The sequence below is a fragment of the Hoplias malabaricus genome, chromosome 1 (assembly GCF_029633855.1).
Source record: "Hoplias malabaricus isolate fHopMal1 chromosome 1, fHopMal1.hap1, whole genome shotgun sequence".
In the NCBI taxonomy this organism is placed as follows: Eukaryota; Metazoa; Chordata; class Actinopteri; order Characiformes; family Erythrinidae; genus Hoplias; species Hoplias malabaricus.
The window spans coordinates 40,249,721-40,273,995 of NC_089800.1; the positions used below are offsets into that span (position 1 = coordinate 40,249,721).

The 24,275-nt window shown below is 37.2% G+C and overlaps 2 protein-coding genes across 2 annotated transcripts; both read right to left on the minus strand.

Moving 5' to 3' along the window:
• Positions 1-2,303: 2,303 nt before the first annotated feature.
• Positions 2,304-11,397, minus strand: si:ch211-229d2.5 (zona pellucida-like domain-containing protein 1). The gene is made up of 10 exons (XM_066642581.1): positions 11,304-11,397; positions 10,484-10,704; positions 6,928-7,112; positions 5,483-5,555; positions 5,267-5,364; positions 5,088-5,168; positions 4,672-4,840; positions 3,443-3,560; positions 2,572-2,589; positions 2,304-2,470 (listed from the first exon to the last, which is right to left on the minus strand). Exons 1-10 carry the CDS (start codon positions 11,395-11,397, stop codon positions 2,304-2,306), a joined length of 1,224 nt encoding a protein of 407 aa, XP_066498678.1.
• Positions 11,398-15,045: 3,648 nt separating this feature from the next.
• zpld1b (zona pellucida-like domain containing 1b) lies at positions 15,046-23,393 on the minus strand. The gene is made up of 10 exons (XM_066644967.1): positions 23,288-23,393; positions 21,676-21,896; positions 19,839-20,020; positions 19,064-19,136; positions 18,516-18,613; positions 17,951-18,031; positions 17,548-17,719; positions 16,368-16,464; positions 16,233-16,262; positions 15,046-15,209 (listed from the first exon to the last, which is right to left on the minus strand). Exons 1-10 carry the CDS (start codon positions 23,391-23,393, stop codon positions 15,046-15,048), a joined length of 1,224 nt encoding a protein of 407 aa, XP_066501064.1.
• Between the last annotated feature and the right edge of the window lie 882 nt (positions 23,394-24,275).

Genomic DNA, 24,275 nt, shown 5'->3' on the forward strand with positions numbered 1-24,275 from the left:
AAGGCACCAGTCCCTCACAGGATCACATTTAACAGGCTTCTTAAAAATCATATATAACATATAACAGCAAACACATTTTTATTTAGAAAATCTAATTGAGGTGCTATTATTATATTTCATGTAAGTGTAAAGCCCACAATGTTGTAAAACCACAAAATTTATCTTGGAACATATCTTAAAAGTAGTATATAATTCATTTTGGAATGAACGCCTTAATTTAATCATATCTGATATACAAGCAATTTGATGTGTGTAAAACACTTACACTGAGAGCTCCATCACTGTGCTGTCAGATTGTGTATAGCATCAAAACCTGTGTAGGATCACAAATTACCCTGAGTTCCACTCTTCATTATTTTAGTTCCCAGTCAAAACTGCAATTAACTTTTCGTTTTTTTCAGGAGATATTTCTGAGAAGGTCAGATAAGAGATTTAAGGTAATCAGCTTAGTTAAGGAAAGAGAAAATCAAAGGGAAATAAAACTGGAGTTCAAAAAATGATTAAAAAACTGCAGCTTTCATCCTTGAGAATTCAAGCTCAACTCTTGCTTCAGATCAGAAAAAAAATCTGTTTCTGTGAATTCTTTCACTTTTAGAATAAAACATAATTCAAAATATCAGCTGAGAAGCTGTCAGGAAATCAAAATAAGAATAAGCTCTCAGAACCTTTTACAAAAATCTAATGTAGTTTTTGAGTTTTTTATGGTTCTGTTAAACATTCTATTAATTCATTCGTTCATTGTCTGTAACCGCTTACCCAGTTCAGGGTTGTGGTGGGTCCAGAGCCTACCCAGAATCACTGGGTAAAAGGCTGGAACACACCCTGGAGTGGGTGCCAGTCCTTCACAGGGCAACACAAACACACACACACACATTAACTCACACCTAGGGACACTTTTTTTAGTTGCCAATCCACCTACCAAGTGTGTTTTTGGACCGGAGCACCCAGAGGAAACCCACGTGGACATGGGGAGAACACACCAACTCCTCACAGTCAGTCACCTCCGGGTCCCTGGAGCAGTGTGACGGCAACACTACCTGCTGCGCCATCGTGCCGCCATTAAACATTCTATTGAATCTTTTGAGTCTGAAAATTTTAAAACTTTATGACTGGAAATTACATGAATGAAGAGTGGTAACTGACTTTTGCAAAATATAGGTAAATTTAACTTCAAATGATAAAAGATACATGAAACAAACACATTAGAAAAAAAATGCTGAAAATAGACTAATTGTTTTGATTAACTCTTAATCTTCAGGATTTACTGAGTAATTTAAAAAGGGTCATTCTTTCCAAGCATTTATCTTATCTTCATTAGCCTCATCTAAATTTTTTATTAGCTGTCTCTAAGATGACAAAGAACAGCAGGAGTGGAATGTAGTCATAATGGCAGTATTGTCCTACCCATAAAGGAAAAGAAAAAATAACTAAGAAAGTCACAAACGACCAAACAGTTATGCTCCTAATTGGTCTGTGTCAACAAAGCCCATGGAGACCTGGAATGGCCAGTTTAGGTGGGGCCTGAATCCCCCAATAAACCTGATTGAGTCAGATTTATATAAAGTTGAAGAGTCCATCTTCAGGTCCCTGTGATAATGCACGCAGATATGAATAGCTCATACAAACAAACATGCTATTCCTGCAAACAGAAGTATCCACACGATCCATTATTTCAGTTTCCATCTGCATCAATAGTTTATGAATGAGAGCAGTGGAAGTCTACCCATGCAATCTGGAGCATACTTTGTAAAAGCATTCCAACCCAGATAATTACAGTTTCAACAGAACCATGAGAAAATGCTTAAAAATTCGTCATGATCAAAAGGCTTTTAGATGACTTCAGAAAAGCTTTCAAACCTTTATATATATATATATATATATATATATATATATATATATATATATATATATATTCTGTTATTCTGAATTAAAATGCTTTCAACATGATGCTCTATCATACTAATTTGTCTCCATCAATGTTTTTTCTTTGGTGACTGCACTTAAATTACACAAGCAGGTAACATACAAACTCTAATTACTCTGCTCCTTACACAGACGGCAGTTTATTGAATTGCAATATGCCAGGCATGCAGAGGTTTGATGTGGATAACTGATAAATGCCCTACCAACCAATTCATCCATACTCTGAAGGTCATAAAACTGGCTTGTAATATATACTAACCATACCTTTTATGAATGTTTGTCCCATGACAGACATCATAACCTTCTAAAGGAGAAATAAATGCAAAACCATTCACAGACAGCAGGGTGAAGCCCCTGTTGTTCCCCCCACCCTCAGTTAATCAAGTCTCTTCTTCATCCATTGATGCCAGACAGTGCAAACACCTGAGTTTGTGATAAGAGTTTGCAACCACCAGGGTGGTAATGACGCTCACAAGGACCAGGACAGTCACAGCAACGGCCAGTCCCACAGACACTCCACTGTTTCCACCTTTAGCCTGCACTGTCACTGCACATACACAATATTGTAACTCATATCAGTAAAAAATATTCCTACTGAAATGGAAAATTCAAAAAGGAAATGAAACATAATAATGAAGCAAAACATACCTGCATCAGGGTTAAGAGCTGAAAGAACAAAGAAATGAGGAGTTACAGATTGCCCTATGCAGACATAGACTAATTAATGCCATTTTCTAACTCACTGAAAAATGAGTTTTAAAGAAATACTTAAATGTCCAAAAATCAACACATTTCCCCATAGCTCATGTTTAGCTAATCAGATGTTTTGCACTGGGGCTAATGCAGCTAACAAGTAATGTAGGCTTGGCTGCAAATTAGCATTCAGACTGCCCGGATAAATCATCAGGCACTTGCCACTTTCCATATTGAGATATTAAGTGGTCTTAAAAAAAACGAGGATATTTATGTGAATTATTTATTCTGTATGACAGTTTTATCTGTAAAACTACCCTCAAAATCAGGGTTAAATTGCTAATGCTAGAGTTGTGGCTAAACAATCTTGGATAATCAATCATACGCTACCAGAAAGCCAGTCAATCTAATGTTACTATCTCAATAAAATGTTGCTTGAGGCAAGACTGTGATGTTTTTGCTGTAGAGTTTGCTTGCTCCTTTAAAGCAAGACTCCTGAGGCTTCCCCTACAGTTGAAGAGTGTAATTCACTTTTACAGTGACGTCCTGAAATCAAGAGTAAGAGGGTGGGTGTAGTTCCCTCCCCAATTTCAGAAGTTACATAGTGCAGTTTTTGCAGTGCTAAGCTCAGAGTAGCAAAAACATAAGCTCTATTCTCCCTATTACAGCTCAGTAAATCACAGTGACATTGAAGCTGTAATATTAAGGTAAAAATATTGCTTTTAAATATTAAGGTAAAAGTATTAAAGTCCAGACATCAAACAAGCCTGTAGTAAAGTGTGCATTTATATTGGCAAAAATATTCCTTTAATACATGAAAAAAGACAGATAAATGTGGTGGACATACGTTTATCTGTCCGTGTTGAAATGGGCACAGAGGTGATGTGAACCATCCCGTTCTCAATTGTCTCTGTCTCAACCTCTCTTCTTTTCCTCCCGCATTGCTGTTTATTTGTAAAGGAAGAGAGTAAATACCCACTAATAAACACACACACACATACATGCACATCAACACACTTAAGAACACTGAATAACTACAGACTAGTCCACAGAGTTCTCTGCATTTCAAAAAAAAAAAAGTCAACAGAGCAGGTATTATTTGGGCGGTGGATTGGGTAGTGGGCGCTGCAGTGACACTGACGTGGAGATGGTGTATTAGTGTGTGTTATGCTGCTATGAATAGGTCAGAAACAGCAGTGCTGCTAGAAGTTTTAAAGCCCCCAGTGTCACTGCTGGACTGAGAATAGCCCACCAACTGAAAATATCCAGTCAATGGCATCCTGTGTCCACTGATTAAAGTCTTGAAAACAACTAACACAAACTGTGCAGCAACTCTCTCTGACTTTACATCTACATGATGGACCAACAAATTAGGTGTGTCTAACAGAGTGGACAGTGATTTGACACAGGGTTTTAAAACTTCAGCAGCAATGCTGTGTCTGACCCACTCATACCAGCACAACACACACAAACACAGCACAAACACTTCAGTGTTACTGCAGTGCTGAGAATGATCCACCACCCAATTCATTTCTGCTCTGTGAGGGGCTCTGGACCATTGTGAAATGGTGATAAAGTATGCAGAGAAACAGGTGGACTACAGCCTGTAACTGAAGAACTACAGTAACTGCTCATGTATGGCCAGTGGAGCCGATAAAATAGACAATGCTTGTATATACAAGGTAGGTGTTCCTAATCCAGTGATTGGTCAGTGTGTGTGTATATATATATATATATATATATATATATATATGTTTTGCAGGGATATTTATTCCACATATCCAAAACTCAGGCAAGTAATCGTAAACAGTTTTAGTTGTGCTCTGACCTATTCAATGTAAATGACATAAAGCAAAGTGGTCTCAAACTAGATATATAGAAATATATAAGTGTACCCAGTTACGATCTCATTGACATTGAAGATTATGTTTTTTCCCTTTATTGGGGGTAAGTGTTTGAAAAAGTAATTCAGTGTTTTATCAGTGAGTAGCATCTCATAAACTCTCAGTATGATATAATCACTCCACTCTATTATGAGCAGGTGTATAGCTTTACCTTAAATTGGGTACAGGTCGCAATGTCACACAGCCTGGTGATGCAGTGAAGGTAGTAGGTGGACACAGTCTGGTTCTGTTGTTCACTGAAGCGAAAGGCCGGGAAACTGAAGCGAGCCCGTTGTGTGATCCCATTTTCAGTAATAGTGGTAAACTGATCCTTTGAACACCTTAAAAGAAAGCATGAAGCTTCAAGTGCAATTGAAGGACTAAATGTTAGAAGAGGGCAAACTCATACAGAACACTTACGTTAGACTGTTCAAGGATGGATGTGAATATAGCATGTGCTTTATGAAAACATTTACCTATGGCATTGTGTCGCTGCTGCATATCACTAAATAACGTTTAGCCCTGAGTGTTATAATTGTGGAGCCCATTGTTAATTGTGAGTAAGTGACTGCCTGAGTATGGACTTACGCAACAAAAAGATTAAAATATGTAGAGTTGGAGGGTTGAGGGGAGATTGAAGCATAGCAACGATCCAGCAGAACGTTATATCTGTAGAGAAAAGAGATTCATGATTCAAACCATATCCTAGGAAAACAAACAAAGGGAATGTCTTAAGATCCAGCAGAAGAAGAAAAAACAGAACTTACTGCGCTGTCAGGTTCACAGCAATGACTTGAACAAATATAGTAGTCTTGAGCTCAATACCCAGAGGTGGGATTATGAGCGGTACTGTGTAGTTGCTATCCTGTGAAAAAGGTCATAACATTTGGTGCAGTAGAGTATAGAATTATGGCGAGACATAACACATATAGTGGTTTTGATTAGAAATGTGACCTTTTTGCTGAACCTCTGAGGATACTTACCTTGAAGAGCTGCATGCTCAGGGTGCTGATGAACGTACCATTGTTGTCCTTCACTGCAATAGAGGAGGACGCCCTGCAAAAGGAGCAGAGGGTTCATCCAAGAGTGGCCCCTTTATAGCGTAGTATAATATTGTAGTCAATCAGCCATGCCACTAACCATGCTGATGGCATTGACTAATGCAGTTATTGCTATCTATGAGTTCTTATTTATCGCACAGGCTCCCCAGTGTATTAAACTTTTTGTGAAGAATTTAATGACTGCTAAAATACTGTGATTAAAAATCCACCAACACAGTTGCCATTCTAGTGCTTTTGGTGTAGTTTTAATGTTCTTTAATGCATATCACAATGTTAATTAGGCTAATATTTGGCCACAATCAAAAGCATATACACACACTGGGGTATGTTAATAATAGAAAAACTATAAAAGGAGTAGTTTGACATTAAACTCACAGTTAATTGGGAATGTCTGGCCAAAAAAGTAAAAATGTAAGCAAAGTATGGATACTGGATAACTACTGCAATGATTAATAAGTGTAAGTAGCTGACACTTTTATTAACCCTAACTAATGCAGTGAGTAAATTTTCAGTATTTTCAAAGCCATTTTGGAAGACTTTTTCCATAGTTGTGGAAAAGATATTTCAGAGATGTCAAATTATTGGCCTCGTTAAGCAAAGAAAACAACCAAGTGTATTACCCAGATGACTGAAACTGGGGGAAAAACTGCCCAGGTCATTATTAACACCCAAAAGAATAGTGGTGATCCATCAAATTAACGACAGAAACATAGTCAGAAAAAAATCTTTATCGACTACCATGGACTACAATGTTTAATAGTGAATATAGTGACCAAATTTTGCTATCATTTTAACAAAGCATTTCTATTACATTTTCACAATGTTCAAGTGATTCAGCCGTTGGTGTAAACAAAGTCACTTGATGGTTTGATGGAGTATTGTTAAGAAATTAATTGAACCAGATAGTGGTTCTTTACAGTGATCATTTGTGCTGATATTTCTTCAGCAAAAATATGGACATTTTATATGCTGTCCAAAAACACTGTGAACTTACATTTCTACATGTTGTTAATGAAAAAATAACAGTGCTTATTATGCTAAATATGAAAAACTTCTTTTGGCTTTAAAGTACCAGGTGTCCATATTTGAAAAATGTTAAAACCCCAGACCTTATTTTAAAACTATATGAAAAAAACATGCCTCGATTAGAAAAGGCATAGTCATTTTGTGTAACATTTTTCTGAAATGTTACTTTCAGAAGTGATAAATGCATTGGTCGTCTGGTTTCTATCACCATTACTATGACCAATTCTTTTTCAAATTAGCATTTCACATTATAAAAAAATGAGTGCATGTGGCAGAAATTATTATATGGACATTTTTTTAAAAAGTGGTATAATACCCCTTTAAAGACTGACAACACTTACACATTAAGTATGGTGTTGTTGATGAGGTATTCTAGAGGGTAGGCACACGAGTAGATATACTTTAGTTCAGCATTGTAGGTGACAGCTCCCATTGTGGGGTCGAAGGAGCGAACCACGCCACTGATGTTCATTGTCTGAACACTAGAGAATTCAGAGAAGATCCCAGTGCCAGTTGTGCTAGTAGTCTAAAATAAACACAGAAATGCTTCATATTATATTTAATTACACAGTTTTAATTATTATATTATAATTTCTAGGTTTCAGGAATAAACTAAGCTGGCAGGTTTCTGTACTGTATAACTTAAACTTAAGACGGTTGTGGAAACTTGCCAAATTGAAAATGAAAAAATAAAGCCTGCCTCGTGGCTTCAGAAATATTTCTGCATTCCATTTGAACTTGGAGTTTGTTGGGATTTCTGAGCTCCAAGTAGAAAGTTTCCTCTGAAATTCTGGAGAACTTCATCAACCCTGAGTTCAGAATCCAAGATGGCTGCATCACACACCAACAACAGTAGTGTAAAAGCAGCAGTATTGTACCATTTATTAGCACTTCTATCCATTTGTTTCTTATTAAATAAATTTTACACACATTGATGTCCAACTTCTGTATGATTCCCATGGTGTTTGAATGTGCAAAATATGTCAAAATGAGCTGATATTAACTGATATTACGAACAATGCTAACAGTAACAACCTGCAGCTTAAAAGTAGGCACATGTGTTTAACAGGAACATAGTCGACTCAGGTGTGACACTAGTCCCAGCTATGATATCCAACTTCTGAAGTAAACTGAATGTAGCATTATGTTTCAAACCCTTCCACGTTTCATTGATTAGTGAATTTGGTGTAATGAAAGATGAAGGGAGATTGACCTCAAATTTTAAGCACTAAATTAAAATGTAAAAAAAAAAATGAATAAATTAAAATGTAAAATGTTAAAATTAAAATGTTTGGGATACAAGAGGGGGCGGCAGCAGGTAGTGGCGCAGTCACACAGCTCCAGGGGCCTGGAGGTTGTGGGTTCAATTCCAGCTCCGGGTGACTGTCTGTGAGGAGTTGGTGTGTTCTCCCCGTGTCCGCGTGGGTTTCCTCCGGGTACTCCGGTTTCCTCCAACAGTCCAAAAACACACGTTGCAGGTGGATTGGCGACTCGAAAGTGTCCGTAGGTGTGAGTGAATGTGTGCTGTGTTGCCCTGTGAAGGACTGGCGTCCCCTCCAGGGTGTATTCCCGCCTTGCGCCCGATGATTCCAGGTAGGCTCTGGACCCCCCACAACCCTAAATTGGATAAGCGGTTAGAGATAATGGATGGATGGATGGGAAACAAGAAATTAGCCTACACTCAATAGAAGCAGCATAGTAACTTCTTCTGGAATCCTTGAATCGTTGGACTTAAATATCACAAGTAAGCATCAGGTCTGGTGAGGAAAACAATAAGTTATACATTTCTTTCTCTAACTTGTAAACCCATTTTATTGACATGAACATTATGGCTTTAATTTAATGCTTTGTAGTATGCCTCCCTGTTTCTGGTTTGATGTCCTTCACACCTTTTGTGGGTGTGATGTCCTCTTTTCCACTGATGTTTTATTTTGGAGTAATGAAAATGGCCACACTACCAAGGACTGAGCAACACCTTATGAGCGTGTAAATGGATCTGACTTATACTTGCCAAGTGAACCAAACAGAATTAATGACTAGCAGTAAAATATGATTTAAAGCACGTGTGCAAATAATTTGCCCACCTGGTATTCACTTTTAAAAATAAATCTCATGACAGTGGCAGTGTGGTCCAGGAAAACGAGTATGTTCACCTAGATTCAGATGCTATCAGTGAACAATTTTCTAACCAAGGCAGTTTCAGTTTCAAATCTAGACCATGGCTGAAACTGGGCACACAAAACATATTTCAGCAAATTGCCAAGAAATGGATTGTTAGAAATAAGCTGTCTATAGTTGTTAAAATCTTCAGAGTCAGGCCCGGCTTTTTAAAAACAGGAGCAAAAGCAGCCAATTATTAGTGATAGAGGAACAGGGCTTGGACTAAGTGAAACATTGAGGACCTTCTTTATAAGAGTGTAAAGGAAGAGAGACAGTCTAACAAGTGAAGTAAGCTTAGGTTGAGATGACATTAGCTTTGGCTGCACATATTTTCCTTTAGACAGTAATGATGAATTACTATAAAGAAGTGTGAAAACAGAATTTTATGGTAATTGCTGTGTAGTACTAAAAATGACAACTGTCTTTTTTTCTTTTAATAAAATCTAAAAATGAAGTATGATACACCACCTTCATGATCGTAAACTTGGAATAGAATCTTGTTCTTGGGATATTCTTGGGATGGAATCATCATCTTTAGATTGTCTAAACCAAAGTTAACACTTAATTTTGGATACAATATTATCCCAAGACCAGTAGGTCACTGATGGTCCACCTTCAGCCCACTCAGCTTACAGTCATGTTTACAAGATTTAACTAGTTTTTAAATCTCCACAAACTGATTTCAAATTCGCAGAGACATTTATTCTGGAAATAAACTAATACAAATATTAACATCCATCCATCCATCCATCCATTATCTGTAAGCGCTTATCTAGTTCAGGGTCACGGTGGGTCCAGAACCCACCTGGAATCACTGGAACACACCCTGGAGGGGGCGCCAGTCCTTCACAGGGCAACACACACTCACTCACACCTACGGACACTTTTAAGTCGCCAATCCACCTACCAACGTGTGTTTTTGGACTGTGGGAGGAAACTGGAGCACCCAGAGGAAACCCACGCGGACACAGAGAGAACAACAGCTATTAACAACAACTATGAAATACAACAATGAGCAGAGCTGATATAAGTAGGTTGAAAATTTTAACACTGTGTTGGATTTAAATGATTTATTAATGATTTACAAATAATAACAAGAGAAAGTAATGAAAGAAAAATTAGTAAATTGGACAGTGAATGGAAACGTGCTAAAATATGGCATTTTAAAATTCTGTTTAACAACCGGTGGTCTGCCCACATAACGCTGTGCAAAACACTAATGGACCCCCAACTTTGCCCTCAGTGGAACAACCTTTGTCTGCTGTCTTCTTGCCATTGCGGATAGAGTGATGAATAAATTTGTGTCGCTGGCCATTTTATGTTTTTTTTTTCTTCTTAAATAAAATGTATATGGCATTCGGTTTAGGCTCCGGTTACAGACAATGGATAAATGAATGAACATGATCATATATGGTACAACACAATACAGTTATACAACTGTATAAAATAAAGTAATTACTTAGTACAGTTATTAAAATATAACAAAAGAGTGGGAGAATATTTGAATTTGGATTTACAATAATAACACAAAAAAACACGCTTTAGAATTTATTTGTACCTAGGAGAACCAGTGACTACATGGTGTCAATTTAAGACACAACCGCAGTAAAAATAAAAAAAATAAATAAAATAAACTTAAATTAAATTAAAGTAAAACTGTGGCGCCCTCTGTTGGTGAAGTCTATGAAGTATACTACTACTAGGCTATATTTCGTTTTTCTTCAGCTCCCCACTCACCACGAAGACACTGCCGCAGGCGTCCGCAGGTCTGAGCGGGAAAGTGAAGCGAACAACCGGGGGCGTGACCGAGGTGTTCATCTGGCCCCGACAGCCCGGAACACCCAACATCTGGTTCAAAATAAGGAGGCTCTCGTTGTATCCGGTGTAAATAACAGGACAAGCCAGGATGTTCAGCTCGATAGACTGAGTCCCACATGATACAGAAATGTCTGTGTACGCTGTGGCAATAATAAAAGCAAAACACATTTTGGTTACACATCATGATACCTGCAAAACACACACACACACACAAGCCCACCTCTATGAGGTGGCAAAATGTTTGTACACAACAGACAGCTCAGTGTTTCTTTGGACATCAAGGATAGCCTGTTAAATGCTAAAAATTTCCTACTTTAAAAGTCTCTTTTATAGAATTTATAGTCTTTACACTAGACACTGGAGCACTGCTCTGAGGAATTCATTCAGCCACAAAAGTATAAACTAGGTCAGGTTCTGATGTTGGATGATTCCGGATCACAAACACACCACAGCCCAGTGCTGGGGATCTTTGTACCCCACTTGCTAGCACTTAGCATTGGGCATGCTGCAGAGTGTCACATTCTTTTAGCAATGGTTTTCTATTGACATTACACATCCTTTGTTAGCATAGCTGAATACCTGTGCCCACAAAAAGAAAAGCAGAAATGGCGTAGTAGAGGAGATGTCTATGAACTATGGACATGTGGTGTACCATCAAAATAGCTCAAATAAGTTCTTCTAATTTTGAAGTAAGGTAGAAGTAATGGATAATAAAAATATGAAATCCATGAGACATTACCTGGATGTCTGGCGTAGTCCCCACATTCATCAAGAGTAATGGCCTGGTAGCCTGGAATAAACACTCCAAATATAAACAGGCTAAAGAAAGCCATTACAGCTATTTGCCGTTCATCAATACTGATACAGTGAAAAAATACTTTAAAACATCTGACAATTTCCACTGTGCTTTAAGCCCATGAAATATCCAGTCTGGTATGGGGAGTCTGAGGAATTAAGCCCTGGGAGCTTCACTCTGTTTATATATGTATGCAGGTTAAAAAAATAATTATTTTCTGTCTACAACACCTCACTGGCATTGGTCAGAAACAAGGTCAATACTTTTTTAGAAGGTTGGTTTTGGACAATTGCCTTTGAATAAGGTACCATGGAGTTACCCAGAGGCAGGCAAATGTAACGTGTAAGGTTTCATCTTCGCACATCTCCTTCAAAGAGACAGCAGAAACCATGAGCACGGGTTTTGTCTCTGTATGTACCCATCGTACATCCTTTTGCATTCTAATGTGTAATTTAATAAACTATGTACATACTCCTTTAGGAATCCATTCGGTAACATCCCTGTCGTGCAGGTGCACACATTATTTACTACATTTTCCCTTTAACTACACAGCTGTCTAGAAGGATAGGGTGCTGAAAACTGAGCTTTAGACTAAACTTTTTAGACATGGACATGTAAATACATGGTCCTGGGTCAGAAACAGTGTTGGTCTCAAACACAGTCTTGAAAATCCTCTTGATTTTCTTTCTTTATTTATTGTTAATAACATCTATACTTTGTAAATCACAAATACAGATTCATATAATGTTTCCAAAACTCTCCCCTCTTTACAATATTGCTCTCTTGTATAGTTTTGTATTTTATAGCCATTTTGTAGTAGTGTCCAAATACACAGTGGACAATTTTCAGTGCACTCAAACAATCGCACAATGCACTGCACAAGAAACCCACGTGAGGTAGTGTCAGCTATAGGTCTCTACACTCCTGAATTCAGTTCCCTATAACAGTGCACTATATAGTGAGTAATGTAGGTACTAGAGCCATTTCAAACACAGAGATATAAAAATTGAATGATATTGAAATTATTTTATACAGAGATCCCTAACTTAATACAGACTGTGTGACACATTTTTAGTGTTTTAGTAGTTAATAAAACAGATTTTTAACAAAGTTTGGGTTGCTATATCCAAAAAGTGCAGAGTTTTAAGAACACAAAACAGTGTATTTTGAAAGTGAAATAAAACCCAGATGTCATGGAGGGTAATACAAGCCTGTTAGCCGAGCTATCTGGGAAGGACAAGAGTCTTTCTGGTTGGGGTCAAGACAGAGTATTGGGTGTTTCCTCTGCCTATTGTAAAGAGTACAAAAACCATGGAAGCATTCCGGACACACAAACACCAGTGATGTTTACAGAACAAAGAGACAAATTTGTACAGGCTGTTCTGTGAAACATTAACTTGCAATCACTTAACACTTAAAAAGATCCAGCGCCAGCAGGTAAAAATGCAGTTATGCACTTGATAATGATGCTTTTTTTCTGAAAGCCCATGACTACTGGCTTGTAGCCAGTAGAAAGTCTGTCTCACAAAGGCAGCTGAAATCTGCAATTATCTGGAGAAAGAACAGAGATGGGAAAGATTTCGAGTGCTACAGTGGGAAACAAGCACTTGACTGTACCATGGTCAGGACATCTTTGTCTCCATCAGCAACTCCAGGGTCAGTGTTCTGGAAAGATCCACTGTTAGTGCCCTTGCTAAAGTAAGGGTGAAAAGCGATGATGACCCTGGGGGCCGATGGGTGGAGAGTGTTTGCACAAAAATAACAGTAAAATATAATAGATCGTACAAAATGCAATACAGCATTTCACAGTTTAAATAACAATCCCCTTTTCTGCAATATCCTTAAGTAGCTCTCTTTTTAATCTATAACTCCCTTCTCCTCAGCAAATATAATGCTGCACACTCTTTGAACTGCTGGTTTGGGAGTGAGATGAGGAAAAATCAGGAATAAATGCAACAAAGCAGAGGACAGTTGTAGCAGAAAAACAGTAGCTAGCTAGCTATGCAGTCTACTAATTTTGAAACCTGTTAATTGCTATTTTGGCAGAATTTTGAAAGAGAAATTACATTGAAGCCATTGTTTTATCACACTTTTAATGTGCAACAAAGATATTTATATAGCTGGCTAACTAGTAAAGTGTAAGATAACACAAAATGCTTAAAATGTATAAATTACAATGGCATACAACATCCAACAACAGCACCATTTTTACACTTCTTGTGTGAACATAAAATTACACAAACTCTATTTTTTAAAAGCAATTACAGGAATAACTGAAATACAACTAGATTATTGGACATATAAAAACGATTCAGTTCCCTTCTAAAAAAGTGTACTTAAGCATAAGTCCCATGAACTGAACTGATGCAGGCTTAGCCGGTCACACAGCAGGGTCCAAACATGTCAGTGTCCAAGCATGTTGTTTTGGTTGTGATCAACTTTTCAGCTTAATTTTTCTGCTGCTCAGTGTACCAGCGTCCAAATCATAAAAAATGCTGGTGAACAGATTTGCAGCTATGCATGTCTTTGATGATAATATTCTAGCTACATTACTGAAATAAAGAATTATCTTTGTTCAAAATGATGAGCAGAGTAGTAGCTGCCGATGACTCTATAATCATGGAATAAATATTGGATTTTTATCTTAACTAAATATATTATTATTATTATTATTATTATTATTATTTCATTAATAATAATAACTTACTTGTAAATATATCTCAATAATCTGAGCATTGGAATGTGCATAGCATATGCTTCACCCTTCTGCCCACTATTCAGATAGGATTTACCCTCAACATATATAACAAATTAAACATATGGAAGTTCTAAATTGTGATAAACTATTCTCAACGTTACATATTTTTGCATTTAAAAAATAACTAGTAGATTTAAATCTTAACATTTTTATGAAATATTTTTAAGTATGTATGTTACATACAGTCAAAATACAAAATAGCATCTTTACATAATTGTTTATGGCAACCATGTACAATGGCACAATAGATTTAAAAGTTTCTTACAGTTTCTTACAACCGTACATTATCACATTTCATGTACATGGACCTAAATAGTACCGTTCAAAAAAGGCCGAGACCATCCTTCATTTATTGGCAGTAGGTTTATACTTACTTTAAGTCACTGAGGAAAAAGAAATAGGTAAGAAGAAAGAGATTTACACACCAAAAGAAGAAGCAGCTGGTGTAACATCTGATAGCTCTCATTACAAAAACTGAAATTATTTCAGCTTTTCTGTGATTCTATTAAATGGGTTTTGTGTTTTGTTCTGATGGTAAAAAACAGTATTAACTGGAAATAAATAAAGGGTGTACTGTGACCTTTGCAAAGCACTGTACACATACAAACTTGGCATGCCCACACACACAGAACCACATGCACACAGTTAAACAGACATGAAATATCTCAAGCAACACGTTCACTTATTCTGTTTTCCAAGATGCAATGAAACATGAACCCTGAAAAGATCTTAATATAAAAAGCTGAGGTATCCAATCACTTTGGATTCATCAAAACAGAGCATGAAGTTTGCAACAATGTAATATCCACCCATGGCCTAGTTTCTAGCCAGAGGAGTGCTGCATGAGGAATGTTCTGTTATACCAAATTTAAAAATATTCAAAGACATTTTATGCAGTGGCTTGAGGGTGCAGAGGTACAGCGTTGGTCATTTGAAACTCAGATTGCGGATTGTGGTCAGGGCCGAGGGATTAGACCTCCGATACATCCTGAGAGAGAGCGTAAAGAAGGCCAGGCTCATGACCCCCAACACCACAACTCCTGACACCAGAGCACTAGTTACTGGGTCCAGACGTGGGGAATGATCACTCACTGGAACTAAATGAGAGAATGAGAGAGAGAGAGAGAGAGAGAGAGAGAGAGAGAGAGAGAGAGAGAGTGAGAGAGAGAGGGCATGTTTCAACAAAGACAATGTAGTATTGGTGATATTGAGGTTGTGGTGGTGTCTTTGGCCATTCAGGGAGGGTGGGTATTGAGAGAGAGAGAGAGAATTATTCCCACAATAGCCATGTTGAGTGGGTTTATCAAACAAAGTATTTTCATAATTTGTTGTGATTTTTCTCAACACTGAACAATCACTAGATTAAGAACGCTGACTGAAGAGTCACTGACCACACAGGAGCACTGAGCACTTTTCTGCACATGTCCCTATCCCCATTTTTAAACCTGCTCTTCAATTGTCAGCAGGTTTGATTCGGGTGATGGATCATGGACACTGCAGTGACGTTGATGTGATGTGTTAATGTGTATTGTGCTGGTATGTGTACATTGAGAATGATCATACTATCCGTATGGTGGTACTACAGGTGGACTACAATCTGTAATTGTAGAACTACTAAGTGCTCCTGTATGTCAGTGGAGCTGAAAAAACGGACAGTAAGTGAAGATAAAATTATATTCCAAGTAAGTTGAAATGGAGCATTTCAACCGATCCATTCATCGTGAAATTTTCACACAATGTGAAGGACAGCTAATGTGTTCAAATGATGTAGTAAACTGACAAAATTATTTTTGTTTTCTTGGACGGCAGCAATACAATATTATAATGATGCCTGTACACTGCTTACACAAAAGTGGAATCATAACAACACTTGCTGTCTTTATAGCTTACATAAAGACATATAAACTGCATCAACGTGCCTGTGTGACCTTAATGAAGACACCAGGAGAGCTTTTGACTGTCAGCCTGTTCTCAAATAAAGATGAGTGATTGAAATCTGATATTGCTCAGGTTTAAAACAAAAACTATCAATGTTACCAGCATTAGCATTACACAGTCATCTACAGCACTTTAGGCCCCTAATTCTACAGGGTGAAGAAATAGGAAGCCCTTACCAAGCTGTGAGTTGTTGGTTGGAGTTTCATCTGCGAGCAAGAAGAAAATTGAGGGGTTAAATATGGTGAAAGATCTTAGACTAATGAACACACATGATATAGATTAATGGATGAAGAACACAGTCAAGGTCTTACCCCCCCTGGTGATTATGGGTCCTGCTGTTATAACTGTGTCTCCAGTGGAAGGAACAGGGCCTAGATCGTCCTCTCGTTTCCGTCTTTTCCCACAGATCTGGAGGAAATAGCATTTAAGTTAGAAGTTATCTGATTACTTTACACTGATTAGAATACCTACGGTTGATTACATTTATACTTCTAACACTTTTAACATGAGAATACATTTAGCATGTGTGGGGCTTTAAGCCTATTGTAAAAGTACAGTAGGTGATTGTGTAAAAAAAAAGGGTAACATAAGATTGCTTTGGTTTGTCAAACACATTGTGGTTGCTTTTGGGCTCCACATACAGTTGCAGAGACTAATTCACTTATACAGCACTGTTGTGACAGAGAGAGAGGAGCTTACAATTTGTCTTGTAGACTTTCATCAAATTGAAATCAAATAACAATTTGTATAGCAATTTTTACAGTTATAACATAAAAGCTATGAATTGAACAGTGTAGGTCCAAAATGATGACTTCTGCACTTACTTTTCTGGTTTGTTTCAATTTATATTCAATTATAAGCTTCACATCGCACTGTCAAATTGGTGCACTGTCTAGGCACAGCAGCCTTAGGTCTATTATCTTTGGAGTGCACTACATACGTAATATGGCTCAAATTGGGATGCAGTGTAGTTTTTCTCTTCCCTTATTCCTCAGCTGTTGGTGTGTGTGACATGTGCCATAAGAACTGAGGTAGTCCTCGGGATCCAAAAGATATACAGTGCAGTTTCTACCGTGCCACAACAGATGCTCCATTCTCCCTATTACAGGCCTGTGGAGCATCGCAATGTTTTGAAGCTGTGTTGAAGCTGTGTTGTACATAATGTTGATTTAATTCCATTATGTTGCATAGGGACAAATCAGGGATTTGTTACATTTCATTCTAAACCAAAAGGATCTAAAGAGAGAGAAAATGGAGTCTTCAAACTACTGTGTTGAGCCCTGTAAGCTATTCATTAAGTAGTTGATTTATGCAGTACTTAACTAGTTTTTGAGCTTCTGTTTCTGTACACTCTATTCAAGTTTATTTGTGAAGGTCCTTTTACAAGTTATTTTTCTTAACTAACAGTATTTTTATTTCAGTATGTATTTGACCCACTTTTGGTCTAAACTTTTGAACCTTATTCTATACACATTAATAATATTTATTTACTGGCATCAGCATGGCACAGTCATCGATCCGGCAGAGCTTTGTGACGCAGTGCAGGAAGACTGTGGACATTTTCTGGTTTTTGTGCTTCACAAAACGGAAAACCTCAAATGCAAAGCGGCCCATCTGACTTTTCCCATTTTCAAACACTGTCGTCTGTGGGTCTTTGTGACATCTGTTTGGAAAACAACAAGATTACAGTAGACGTTATAACGTGATCAGTGCAAGAGTGATCGCTAAGCTCACATTACAAATTACCAAGACACACACACACACACAGATAAAACATTCAGCAAAAGGCCATTGTGAAAGATTTGTATGGTGAGTGGTCAGTTGAGCGGATAATGAGCTCTCCGCTGGTTAATGTGCACCATTTAACGCATCGTTTTAGAGCATGTGAAATTACCCGAAGAAAAGGTCATAGCGTATCTCATCTTTGGGATTCCCAGAGGGAGTGGTGTAACAGTAATCCATCAGGATATTCCACCTGTGGGGGGTGTGGAGTGGGGGAGGGGACAGGGACGACAGCCATTTATTTTACTGATGGAAATCACAGCTCAGAGCTAAAACAGTTTTAAAGTTGATTTAGGTGCCAAACCCAGGCTACACTAAAATGGTCTGTGAACAAAGCAACCAGTATTCCCTTCACATTTAATTTACAAATCCACCTTTATAATACACTGAATATTTAAAAAAATAGCATTTGTACACACTGTACAATATCTAAGTTGCTCGATTGTAATGTGCAATTAAATGCAAAAATGCAAAACCTTCTTATTGACTTCTTTTATAAAGCAAAAAGGTAAAAATTCTCCTGTAACTGTGGAGTTATTAAAATTCAGATTAGTCTAACATGACAGCGTATGCATATTTATGACCTTGGAACAACCACAATATAAGAAACACTGAAGGAATATTTTTTACATTTCTCTGCAGGTTGAGAGTTTTTGTCTTGGTGACCAATAAAGTACCTCCTGTCCAGGTTAGTAGCCCTGACAGCAGCAAACACTCTGGTCTTCAGAGAGAGACCAGCTATGGGGACAGATAGCTGCTGAGTGAAGGATGAGTCCTGCAATAACATTAAAAAATAAATAAGATGTTAAACAATTAATTTAAATAGTTTTTCACTACATTTTTTTTTTGTTTTGCACAGCACAGCTTCAAAGGACTACAAAATAATAGGAGTTTATGTACACTAACTAGCCTCAGCCCCAAACTGTCACATTTGCCTGAAACTCTGTTAAGCTGTAAAATAATGTGAAATAAATTTGTTCATGTTTTGTTTGATTTTTGAGACTTTTTTTAATCCTTTAAACCTTTCCCATTCCTTTAAGTATAAATATCCCCTCATCCATGTCTCTTTATAGAGTAACAGTATCAAAATCAACCAACGGCCAGTGAACTACTGTAGTAACATACATAGCTTGTACATTTTATTAGTTATTGCTAAGTTTTAATTTAAATGCTTCACACTATTCAAGCCGTAGACTGTGAAATTAGCAAATTGAAATATACTTACATTGTACAGAATCAAACTCAATGTGCTCACAAATGAGCCATTGTTGTCTTTTACTGCTATAGCAGCAGAAGATCTTGAAAAAAACACAGACATAAAAAAATGTTATTAGCACACATCTTTACATTCAGGTGAATTCATTCATTCATTGTCTGTAAGCGCTGATCCAGTTCTGGGTCGCGGTGGGTCTGGAGCCTACCCGGAACCATCGGGTGCAAGGCAGGAACACACCCTGGAGGTGGCACCAGTCCTTCACAGGGCACAACACACTCACTCACACACCTATGGACTCTTTCGAGTCACCAGTCCATCTACAAGCGTGTGTTTTTGGACCGGGCCAGAGCACCCGGAGACATGAACCAACAACCTCCAGATCCCTGGAGCTGTGTGTCTGTGACACTATCTGCTGCACCACTGTGCTGCCCTACAGACATTGTATGAATGAATCATTTTATTTTAGTTTCTAAACAGTTATAACCCTATAATAATGCTACATTCAACTTACAACGGTATGGTTCAAACTAGGAATTTTGGATCTTATTTTCTAGCTACAAAGTGTTACAATATTGTTAGCAACAGGGTAAATTAAATTGTCAAAACTGTGAACTTGGTTCATTTTAAAAACACACCAACTGCTGTGTCTGTATGTTGACAGATTTAAAACCAGTCCTATTTAAAATAGGTAAGGTATTCCTTTTTACGATCAAACAATATGATTGACCTTACATGATGTACATTACATTTTTTTATATAGAAGTATTCTGAGGAGTAGACTTACGAAGCCAGCTGAGAATTGTTGACCAGGTATTCTAGAGGATAACTGCAGCTAAATTTATACAGCAGACCTGGCAGGTAGCTGATGATGGTTGGAGGGTCAGGAGTGTCAATGTATCCTGACACATTTCCTATCTGCACCAAGGACATATTTCCATAAGCATTATAGCCCTGAGTTGTAGAAACCTGTAGAAAGAATAAATAATTTTTCACAGTTTAATATGAGCACTGCATTAACTCTCATTGAGACCATGGTAACAACCACATGAACAAATCTAATTTGTCATAAACACAACATGTCATGTAAATACTTAACTTTTAGTTAGAATTGTGAAAAAATAATACTAATTACACACTAATTACACAATTGTTGATATTGATATTTATTATATATTTATACAAAGTTTTTTCCAACTCCTGCTAGTGTATTGCCACTGGACAGTTCAATGTGCCAGAGGAGAGAGCCAATTCAAATGACAGAAATGAGAATGGGGCCATTCTAAGCACCAAGAGAGCCAAGCCCACTCGGATCTTCTGGACTCATGGCCCTTACATTTTAAGTAATTGCCAACAAACATAAGGGCTTTCTGGCCCTACTTGACATACTGTTTTCTATAAAGATGAACAAAGATTCTGATTTTTCAAGATAGGTTCTCCTGCTGTATTAAACTATGTCTAGGTCTAAAATAGTGGTGTAGTATAGTCAGAGGTAGTGGGTATAAATTACATGCCAAGCTTACCATAATTACCCCAATGCCCCTTTCACCAAGATTTTGACAGATCATAGGGATATATGATAACCTTTTTTTATTTTTTATAGCCAGCACTATCAACATCATTGCAACAACAGATTTTAAGTGAGGAAATGCTGATAATGTAGACCAAACATGACAACATATCTGTGTTATAGCATACTATGACATCCAGAACCGACAATTTGGGACATTAACATGCTGATATTCTTGACCAAAACAAAAGGCCTAAGTGCACTCGCATAAAGCATCTGGAGTGAATTTTCTGTTTTACCTTTATGTTAGTTGTGTTACATTTAATCTCTTCAAGAAAACAAATAGGCTGACATTGACAAAAACACTGTATGAACATTCCCAGAATGTAACTATAGCTTTAGAACCATAATTTACTTTTCTGCTTTTTTTTTTTAAGTTGAAAATTAACATTTTAGTTTCCCTTAAGATAAACACTTAAGAGATTTTATGCAGCAGCTATACAGAAACATTAATTGATAGAAAATAATTGTAATAGAAATTGCAGTCACAATATGTTTCAGAAAAATTAGGCAATTTCTCCAGATCATTTAGCCATACGTATCCTCACAGTCCAAAGGTAAATCTGTATCTCCAAAAAAGTTACTTTATAGGAGAAGGAAAAAAACCCTTCTGAACTTGGAATGGAAGTCAGTGTGAAAGGTTTTCATTCCAAGTATCCATTTTTGGATCATTTCTATTGGTCCATCCATCATAAAGTTGTCACACAATGTGAAGGACAGCTGCTGTGCTAAAATGATACAGTAAAGTAAAAATGGACAAAAATGGAGATACATGTATTTCTTTAGACAGCAACATTACGTAACATCCTTGTGCTATATTATTTTAAAGAACTGTTTTTTAAAAGACGTATTCCTTTAAGGACAGGTATTTTCACTAAACTCACCAAAGTCGACACACCGTGCTGGTGATAAAGCATGAATTAGTGCTAATAATATTTGTCAGTGGACACAGCTATGGTTCATGAAGCATCTGAACACTGAAGAGCTCTGTGACCTTGGCTCTTATTGGCTCAGCAACACAGTACAATTAGAATTCATCAGTGGCATGTCTCACCACCAGCGTGTTGCCGCAGGCCTCCAGTGTGCTGAGACTGATACTGAACAGCACTGCCGTGGGGAAGGTGTTATTATTTATGAAGCCTCGGCAATGGGTGTCTCCGTGGTGACCGTTCAGGGCCAGGTCTGCATCTGTGTAGCCTGAGTACAGCACCGGGCAGAAGTTTATCTTCAGGGTGATAGTCTGCACGCCACAATACACACTGATATCCCTCTCACCTTCAACAAAAGATGAAAGAGAAAAGAAGGATAGACGACAGAGGGAGATGAGTTCTTTATTCTAATTCAAAAGGAATTCTGTTATCTGTTATATACATCTCTTTATAGATTTTATATATTTATCAAAAGCTGTATGAGTGATTTTTTAATAAATTGCCACAATTTGGCTAATGTCTTATACATACATAATAAAATAACAAGAGGGGAAACATTCTAATATTACAGGAATGTACTGTGTGGGCAGGTCCTGCTACTCATATACATGACTGACGTAGCTATATAAAATTTTTAAAAACTTTTCCATTCAGACACAATGAGTGTGCATGGGGAACACACACTCACACAGGGGAACACTAATTTGAGGGGAAACTGAATTGCAACAACTGATCTGCATTTAAAAAAAAACAAAAAGAAGGTTACACCCAGTGGCTACCTCCATAAAAGCTGTCAGACATGTACTAGGCTTTAGTTCCGCAGTGCAGAGACGTACTCAAAGCAAACATCTTTCATTCATAAACTGCTTTTAAAATATTTTTAAAATACATACATTTTTCTGAAGAAACATAATAGGGATGGGCAAATTTTAAGAAATTTAAAATGGTACTCATATCAGCAGGTACTCATATCAGCAGAATTGTTAATATCAAATAAGAAAAACCTCTGAGTGAGAAAATGCCACCCTTCAGAAAGGCTAATGGCTAAAGGCTAAATGTTATCTGTGGTGCTAGCGTTGTTCCATGCAAGTTGTTGAGATTAGCTCCTTTGTTTACATGAAGTATTTCGGCAAACTAAAATTAAAGAAGAATGGCAAGTATAAGACCTTTCATATCTGTACTGTGATAATTAATAACATTTGAGCAAAGCTGCAGTTCATTGTCTTAATGATTTGAGTGAACAAGTTATCCACCAGAATAAGCCAAGTTAAACAGGTTTATCTACCCAATGTTATACCTCTTAATATCGTTAGGCATTGCATTAAAATAATTTTAAGCTATTAAAGTAATCTATATTAAATGTAACTATATAATTATACACATTTATATTTTTATACATATTTCACTAAGCTGTGAATGGTCCTTCCACATAATTTCACTGAAAACATTTTTTGCTTCAGTAATGAAACAAAAACTTCTGTCGGATAGAGATAAGATTAGGTATTAAGTATCCAAACCAATATTAAGTATCCAACATTAATTTTTTTTTCCCTTTATATATATTTTTGGAATATTCATTTACTCATAGCCTTTTGGTGCATTTCTCAGAAAAACAAAAATCTCCATGTATATCATATAATTCGAAAATGTCTTAAAATATGGTGATGTTGGGATTTTTTTGCCAGTCAATGATCATATCAGACAAAAGGTGGAACATCTGGTCCTCACTCTGCTTACCTGGAAATCTGCTGTGAAAGGTTGGATCACAATTATATCCATTGAACTGAGTCAAAGCCAAAGGCATCCCATTGATTAAAAGAAGAAGAATAAATGTTAGCTCCATTTCAAAACCTGGAATGAAGGAGAAAAAAGACTTCTTAAACCATAAAGCCAGCATATTCCTGTAACTTAGATTCTGCATTCATATTAGCTAGAGAATTTACTTGATGTTTAATAGGTTACCATGTAATAATTTAAAAAGTGACTAATTTAACAATAAGCTTAGAATTCAATTGATTGATTATTATGTAAAATTTCAGAATACTGCCTGATTGGCTTATCACCTTCATTTGTTTTGAAAAGAGCAAGTACCGTATTGGGAAATGAAGACTGAAATGTCTTACCTGGGTCACCTTAAGCAGGTGTATTAGAAAAGCCCCATGTACTCTGGACTGCTGCACACAAACCAGCGTTTATCCTAGCATCTCCAACCCTGCAGCACCTGCTGCTGCTCCAACTGGGCCTAGAACAGGGAGTCATTATCAGAACGCTCCAACAATACAGGCTGTCCTGTGCAACATGGGAAAATACATCAAATCAGAGTGGCCTGAACAAATCTTTTCACAGACCTGGAAACATGAGCAGCTTTGACGATTTCCCACTCTTATCCTCATGCCTTGATCTGCTTCTGTCATCAGCCACTAATGTCTGTGCTCAGTGGGGGGCTGAATCGAGGAATTATGTTTTTGTCTGCCATTGAAGGGTCTAAAGAAACTATTCTCTGGGCTTTCTCCTACTGGCTTTGACATTCTGGGCCTGTGGACTGTTCAGCTAAAACACCAGGCCAAGGATCCACAGCTACTGTTTACTGTATGAACACTCTAAAAAACAAAACTATACAAAACAATAACAACAACAACAAACTAAATAAATAAATAAACAACAACATTATTGTTACTAAATGTACAAAAAGTGTAAATGTACCTTTAAAATATACAACAGTGTT